This window comes from Dipodomys ordii, unplaced genomic scaffold (genome assembly GCF_000151885.1).
Source record: "Dipodomys ordii isolate 6190 unplaced genomic scaffold, Dord_2.0 Scaffold64, whole genome shotgun sequence".
NCBI classification, from domain to species: domain Eukaryota; kingdom Metazoa; phylum Chordata; class Mammalia; order Rodentia; family Heteromyidae; genus Dipodomys; species Dipodomys ordii.
Window position 1 is genome coordinate 5,993,394 of NW_012267280.1, and position 7,770 is coordinate 6,001,163.

The window sequence follows — 7,770 nt, forward strand, 5'->3', positions numbered from 1 at the left end:
TATTCCTCAGACTCAGGACTTTCCATTGTCCCATCTCCAAATTTGACAATTCTGCCTGACTCTTCCTGTGAATCTTCTAATTATGCTTGCTTTGCAGCCCCAGAACTTTATTCCCTTTTAGGCTTTGTCTCTTTAGCTGTTTCCATTTTGTTCCCAGTCCAGTTTTTATACTTTCTCTTCTTCCTTACTTAGTTCCCCATGTATCTTTTGAGTACGTTTTCAAGTACTGTCCAAGATGTCTGCTATGACATCTTTTGCAGAGACAGTGTCTGATTTATTTTCCTTCTATACCTGCATGCTTTCTCCGTATACAATATAACTTTCTGTTGAACACTGGACATGCAGATATGCTAATGTAGTGGCCAGAAGGTGATTTCCATCTCCTAGGGCTTGTTGAACTTATTACTTACTGTTTCTGGGTTTGATTTTTGGAAACTGAAGACCATCCGTGCTGAAGGTCAGCTTGAGATGCCTACTGAAGGTCTTCTCAGGTCTTTACTGTGAGGCACAACCACTCTCTAAATTCCTCTAAACAAAGTTGCTTTTTTAGTGTGCCAGTCTCTTCAGTCTTAGTGGAAAGAGAAAAATTAAGAGGCGTGGGCAGAGGTAGAAGGGGGTATAGTTCCCGTGACCATACGCAGCACAGGGCGGAGAGGGCACCTCTGGGAAGCAGCTAACTTTTCTGCACCTCTGTGAAGAGAAGAGCAGTTAGCAATCCAAGGCCACACCTCCACACTCAGGAACAGAGCTCTCTGTCCACCATGGCTCCCACTAGCCACCAAGCAGGTGCTGTACTCCCACACATCCTTTGGAGGGCCCAGGAGTTATAGACTCAGTTCCAGACCTTACACTTGGCAGATTCTTACAGGACAATTGTCAGGCAAGGGAACAGGTGCCCAGAATGGCTTCCTCCTCTCAGCCATCTTTTCAGAGTACTTTAACAATCCTGGTTTCTTAGTCAAATCTGTAAAATATACCTCATCTTTTACAATTGAGGAAAGAGTCAAGAAATAAACTTCCTCTGCACCACAGGCATCTAGAAAAATGGTGCTCGCTGCCTTGCCTCACCTTGAATGTGCCACTGCTCACCTCCTACGCCACCCCAAGTAGTAGGAGGTATCCCCCGTCACTCCAGATGGCAGAAGGGACACATGGCCACAGGACACAGCTGGTACAACTGCCCATTTTTCCACTCACATGTGAAATGAAGCTAACAAGCTGTGCAATTTCTAGACAATAATCCTGAATTAGAGAAACACAGAGCTTGTTTAAAATGCCCATGCGCGTTTTATTAATAAAAACTAACAGTGCCAAGTTAAACAAGTCAAACAATTAAAGTCTCTTTATATTCCATAAAATATTACAGAAAAGTTTATTTGTGTTTCAATAAAAAGACTATCGTTTAGAACAGGCAGCTGACAGCAACTGTGCAGTTAACGGTTTTTTTGTGAATAAATTTTAAGAGACTACTGCCTGTCCTTAAATTCCTTTTTCTTTTTATAAAAAAAGAACTATTAAAAATGATTGACAAATTTTGAGTTAAAAAACTGTTAAAACATTCTCTATGTTTAATTTCAACTTTATAATAGATTACAGGAAGATGCTCGTGAAACAAATACAACATTTGTTTCAGTACATGTCTTTAAATGATAGACTTATAAGTATGTAAACAACTATATAATAAAAAGTTTCCGAACATTGCCTGTAAGAAATCAGGCAAATTTTACCATAAGCAATAAACCTTCCAGACAGTTTCCATAACTGCGCCAGCATGGCAGTAAACCTTTACCAAACAAAGCGAAAACAAACAAAAAAAGTACTTTGCAATTTGTTGTTGAAATAGAGGAAAAAAGCCTTCAAACCTGATGGGACCACAACAGTCAATATAATTTAAGGAAAAATAGTCATAATAAAATTTATGGCGCTTACTGTTTAAAATGTAGAGCTTTGCTATCTGCTTGGTTCTTTGGACACTGCATGATTTAAAGAATGAAAAACTAACCCTGGAGCCTGATACCGCCCACAAGGGGGCCACCCAGCACTCAGTGAGGCGTTAACGCGCGGTGGGGACCCCAGGAGGCAAGGGGCACACCACCCGTCCCTGGTGGGTGCAGGACGATTCCACAGCAAACCCAGTAAGAATTGCTGAGGGGGCAAAAATGACTCTGGATTTAAAAACAAAGTGAAAACACAGAATCCTAGAGTAAGCAGAGGCCCTGCACCGGCACACTGGCATGGAAGGCGCACAGCCACACGCCCCATACCCACCAACGACTCCTGCTTATTGGAAGTGTGCATCTCAACTCCACAGCTTACAATGTCTTCTTGGGAGTAAGCCAAAAACAAACAGAAAACCCACAATAATAAAAAACAAGTTTGTCTTCTCTAAGCACATTTTCCTGAAGCTGAATTTGGAGGGGAAAGTATCTGCAAGTCGGGAACTCAGTCTTCTTCATCATTCTCGTTGAAGTCATCGTCATCATCATCATCCTCCCCAACGTAGGACACAGGGGTCTCCACCCTGGAGCCGCTGTACTGGGACCCATTGGAGCTTGTGGCTAGCATTCCATCGGCACCATTGCTCAAGTCACTGTGGGGACAGGAGGCCAGGTGAGGTCAGCGGTGTGTCCTACTCTGACAGCACAAGGATGGGCTGCACAAACTCCCCAATGGAACTGCATGACTGCGACCTGCCCCACCCGTCAGGGTGCTCACCGGTGTGCCGCTAGTGCCCCTGTGCTCTCTCTCAGTGTGAACAGCTAACTGCACAGAGCTGGATCGGGCCTTTTCCCCACAACTGAGTACAGTGCACTATGTACAAGGTGAGGATTGGCTCTGTATGGTAGCCACGTCCAGAAATGCAGCACAGGGAATGCTACCTGACATGCATGAGACACTGAGTTCCAGCCCCAGCACACCACCCCACCTCCCCCCCCCCCACACACACACACAATTGAGTAACATGGATCAGAACCCAAGAGAGGGCAGCACCACTAAACTCTCCACAGGCTGGAGCTGAGATGCCACTCAACACACAATCAACCTCACGCACACATTCCAATGCCATTTACTAGTGTTTATCAACACATGTATACTTCTGGCAAAGCAACTCCACATATGGGATTTTCAGCCATAAACATGTGTTATTCCTTTAAGCAAAGTAACCAAATCTGGATTTTCAGCCTAGCAAAACAAGTCAGAAGTTGTTACAAACTCAGGAGCCACCTAAATATGCTTTCATGCAGTCTTCTATCACACTGCTACTGAAGCCAGCTTTCCCTACACCCAACTGCTTTTCCATGGGAAGCCCAACTGATGTGGATAGGGCCACGCAGGGCGGGGCACAGTGTGGAAAGGGCCACCCAAGCCAGGAGCTAAGGACTTACACCATAATCCTAGTCACTCAGGAGTCTGAAATCTAAGGATCACAGTTCAGAGTCAACCTGGGCAGGAGTGGTTAATTGGCAGAAGTGACATTGTGGCTCAAAGTGGTAGAATGCTAGCTTTGAGCAAAAGAGCTCATGGACGGTGCCCAGGCCATGAGTTCAACTCAGTAGTAGAGCCCTTGCCAAGAACGCCTAAGACCTTTTTGGTGTGGGTAATTTCCAAGATAGGATTTCATTTAGGTACAACAGAAACCAGAACAGAAACTTTCTACTGTGCCCTCCCGTCCTTGGAGACAACAGGCACTCACCCATTATGCTTCTTCTGTAGCTGGGTAAGACACACATCACCATGTGCAGCCACCGGTAAAGACGAATTCTCTCAGGTCTGGCTTCCAAGACAGAGATCCCCTTATTTCTACCACCCAAGTAGCTAACGTTAAAGTTTGAGCCATCGTGCCAGGCCATATAATTAATTTTATTTTTATGCTGGTACCAGGCTTATACTCTCTCTCAGCTTTCTTGCTCTTGACTACTAGTGGCATGCCTCTAATCTTGCATTTTGCTTGTTAATTGGAAATAAGAGTCTCAAGACTGGTCCAGTCTGGCCTTGAACGAGATCCTCCAGGTTCAGCTTCCTCAGTACATACATAATAGATACAAACAACTGGTACCTGGCCACAGTTAAATTTTTAAAAAATATTCAAACTTAAACCAGATGCTGGTGGCTCATGCCAATGATCCTAGCTATTCAGGAGGCTGAGATCTGAAGATTGTAGTTCAAAGCCAGCCCAGGCAAGAAAGTCCATGAGGCTCTTATCTCATGAGGCTCTTTTCCAATTAACCACCAAAAACTAGAAGTGGTGCTATGGCTCAAAGTGGTAAAGCCATAGTCTTGAGTAAAAAACAGCTCTGGGATAGCACCAGGTCCTCAGTTCAAGCCTCACGGCTGATAAAAACAAACAACAACAAAAAAACCCTCCTCCTCAAACTTAAATTTTTCTTAAATATTCTAGAGACTGACATCACTACACACACACACACACACACGAACAGCTAGAAATCAGGACAAATGAGAAAAACTGCACTTTAGGAGAGCTAATCACATTGTGACAAACAGATGCTCACGATGTCCACAGGGCCTGCACAGGGCCCACACAGCTGCTCCTGGCCTGGCCCTCATGTACAGGGCCTGCAAAGCACACCTGCCCTGGTCAGCCCAGCTCTATCTCATCAATCCCTGCTGGACCTGCACGAATGCTACAAATGCACAATACACAGCTAAATTTAACATCTTACATGTTCAGGATAGGTGAGGTGGCCAGGCCCACAGGGCCCAAACAGCAGCTCCTGGCCTGGCCCTCATGTACAGGGCCTGCAAAGCACACCTGCCCTGGTCAGCTCAGCTCTACCTCATCAGTCCCTGCTGGACCTGCATGAATGCTACGAATGCACCTCAATACACAGCTAAATTTAACATCTTAATACACAGCTAAATTTAACATCTTACATATGTTTAAGTTTAGAAAATAGAACTCCTGCAATAAAATATACAAAATAAACTATAAAAAATAAAGTCCTGCAATAAAAAAGGCAGTAAATCCACTGCTACATTGTGCTAATATTTACCATAAAAGCCATCTTCACAGCTGGGCACCCGTGGCTCACGCCTGTAATCCTAGCTACTCAGGAGGCTGAGATCTGAAGGTCATGGTTCAAAGCCAGCCTGGGCATGAAAGTCTGTGACTCTTATCTCCAATAAAGCACTAGAAAACCAGAAGTGGCACTGCAGCTCAAGAAGTAGAGCGCTCTGAAGAGCTGAGGGATAGCACCCAAGCCCCACGGCCGAAAAAAAAGCCATCTCACAGTTACCATGGGAGCATTCATGTAAATACCAGGGGCATCATTCTGCTCTCTGGAACTGCTAAGCCAAAGGTTAATACAAATACATATGCATTTAAGTATGGTCTTCAGTAACCAAAAATAAATTATAGTGAAAAAGCAGAAGGCAAAATTATGCATATGCTATGATGCTAAGTGGGTTCTGAGAGAAGAAAAACAGCTCTGAGAAGACCACTTGTCACTTGGGCTGTCAGGGACAGTGAACTGTGGCCATTTTTCTCCTCCCATTTTATTGCATGTCTTTCCACAGGGGCGGCACGGAGTGGCTCCTGAGCTGCACCTTTGTGGCAGGGGCAGAAGAGTCCAGCTCTGGGTACGGCACACAGCAAGCAAGAGGCTGCCACACCAAAGGCCAGAGGATGCCCACCCACAACCCTGTTACCTGGCAGAAAGCCGTGTCCCATTGGAGGCAGGGCCTGATGTCGTGATGAACACCCCACCAATGGATCCCTGAGCCATTTCTGCAGAGAAAGAAAAAGGGAGCAAATGACAACAAAGCCAAGGGAGACTCCAAAAGGCATAAGTAAAGAAGTACGCACACTGGGACTGGCCAGCTCAAAGAGACCTGGTGTTTTCTAACCAACGCATGGAGCAGCAGGGCCCCAGGTGCATGTCCAAGCCAGCAGGACCTTGCGGTGCACACTCCTTAGGGAAGGCTGTTGGTACCACCTCAACAAGGGGTACCAGAGAGTAGGAAATGCTGAACACCTTGGCATCTGGTTCTGTGACATCTGAGACTCCAGCAGGTCTCCACGGCATTACAAGCTCAGGATGAGTTTGAGCCCTTGAGTTGCAAAGCAGAATTATGGACTCTCCTCAGAGAATAAATAATTCCACACCACAAATTTGGAACAATAGGAAAACAAGCACTTTCATGAGCTTTACCATGAAGCCACATCCCTCATGTCTTCGTCCAGGAACCAACGCCTTAGAAAAAAAGTCACCAGGGTACGGGCCACACGGCCAGAGCCAGAGTCCAGTCAGTACATCCCAGTGTCCTCACAGAGCAGCACAGTAGGCTGGGAGGACTGCAGGGACAGTCAGCACCATGTCCTCTGTCCTCACAGAGCGGCGCAGTGGGCTGGGAGGACTGCAGCGACAGTCAGCACCATGTCCTCTGTCCTCACAGAGCAGCCCAGTGGGCTGGGGGGACTGCAGGGACAGTCAGCACCATGTCCCCTGTCCTCACAGAGTAGCACAGTGGGCTGGGAGGACTGCAGGGACAGACATTTTCTGCACCAGCTGGCTTCAAACCAGAAAGCTTCCATTCCACAAGGGCCACTTGAGGGCTCCAACAGCAGACTGGGTAACAGCGGGCCCATGTCCATCTTAGCCTACAGACAGAGGCCCAGTGCTGGGGCAGGAGCTCAGCTACACTGTGGTCACGGAGCAGGACTGACCTGTCACGTATGGTTCCAGAGCTTTTGGTACCAAGCTTCTTGCCATTTTGAGGTCTTCGGCAGAGCAGCTCCCTGACTCCAGCCCACATGCCATGCCCATTCGCTTGAGCACTTCAATGTCGTCGTGGATTTCAAACGTGTTATCAAAGTTGAACAGGTACTCAAATCTGTGGGGAGGGAGGGGCACTGTCAGGGGACGGGGCCTTCCGAGTTGGGGAGGACACGTGGGTTAGGCTATTATCCCCACATCCAACACTGCATAGCACAAAGCATGAACTCAGGACCAAAGCAGCATGGGTAACCACAAATCACCATATTGCTACAGGGCCTGGTGGTGGCTGTATTGCTGCTTTGCAGTATTCAAGAGGAAGTCCTCACTATGCACCCCAAAAAAGAGTTGCCAAGAGGGGCACAGTGACTCACCTGTGACCGCAGGCAGAAATCAGGAGAACCACAGTTCAAGACCAGCCCAGGCAAAAAGTTAGTGACATCCTTAGCCAGCCACTGATGGCTCATATCCATAATCCTAGCTACTTCTGGAGGCTGAAATCTGGAGGTTCAGGTTCAAAGCCAACAGAGGTAGAAAAGCAGCCTGTCAGAGTCTACTTCCAAAATAGCCAGCAAAAAAAAAAAAAAAACAGGGCTAAAGTGGTACACCAGTGGCTCACGCCTGTAACCCTAGCTATTCAGGAGACTGAGATCTGAGGATTATGGTTCAATGCCAGCCCAGGCAGGAAAGTCCGTGAGACTCTTATCTCCAATAAACCACTCAGAAAACTGGAAGTGGAACAGTGGCTCAAGCACTAGAGTGCTAGCCTTGACCTGAAGAGCTGAGGGACAGTGTTCAGACCCAGAGTTCAAGCCCCATGACCGACAAAACAAAAAAACAAAACAACAACAAAAATAGGGCTAGAGGTATGGTATGTCTCAAGTGGAACACCAGCAGAGCAAGCAATGTAAACAAGTACAAAGCTCTGAGTTCAATTCTGAGTAACACACACACACACACACACACACACACACACACACACACACACACACACACACACACACACACACACACACACACACACACACACACACAC

General features: G+C 46.7%; 1 protein-coding gene across 5 annotated transcripts in view; it reads right to left on the reverse strand.

Annotated features, from left to right (window-relative positions):
- Nucleotides 1-1,264: 1,264 nt before the first annotated feature.
- Tfdp1 (transcription factor Dp-1) overlaps nucleotides 1,265-7,770 on the reverse strand; it is a 43,080-nt gene continuing 36,574 nt past the window's right edge. For all 5 annotated transcript variants that reach the window (XM_013022845.1, XM_013022846.1, XM_013022844.1 and 2 more), the window contains 3 exons: nucleotides 6,686-6,852; nucleotides 5,668-5,746; nucleotides 1,265-2,590 (listed from right to left, as the gene is read on the reverse strand). In XM_013022845.1, coding sequence (XP_012878299.1) covers nucleotides 2,443-2,590; nucleotides 5,668-5,746; nucleotides 6,686-6,852 — 394 coding nt within the window. In that variant the 3' untranslated portion in view covers nucleotides 1,265-2,442. The remainder of the gene's footprint in view (nucleotides 2,591-5,667; nucleotides 5,747-6,685; nucleotides 6,853-7,770) is intronic.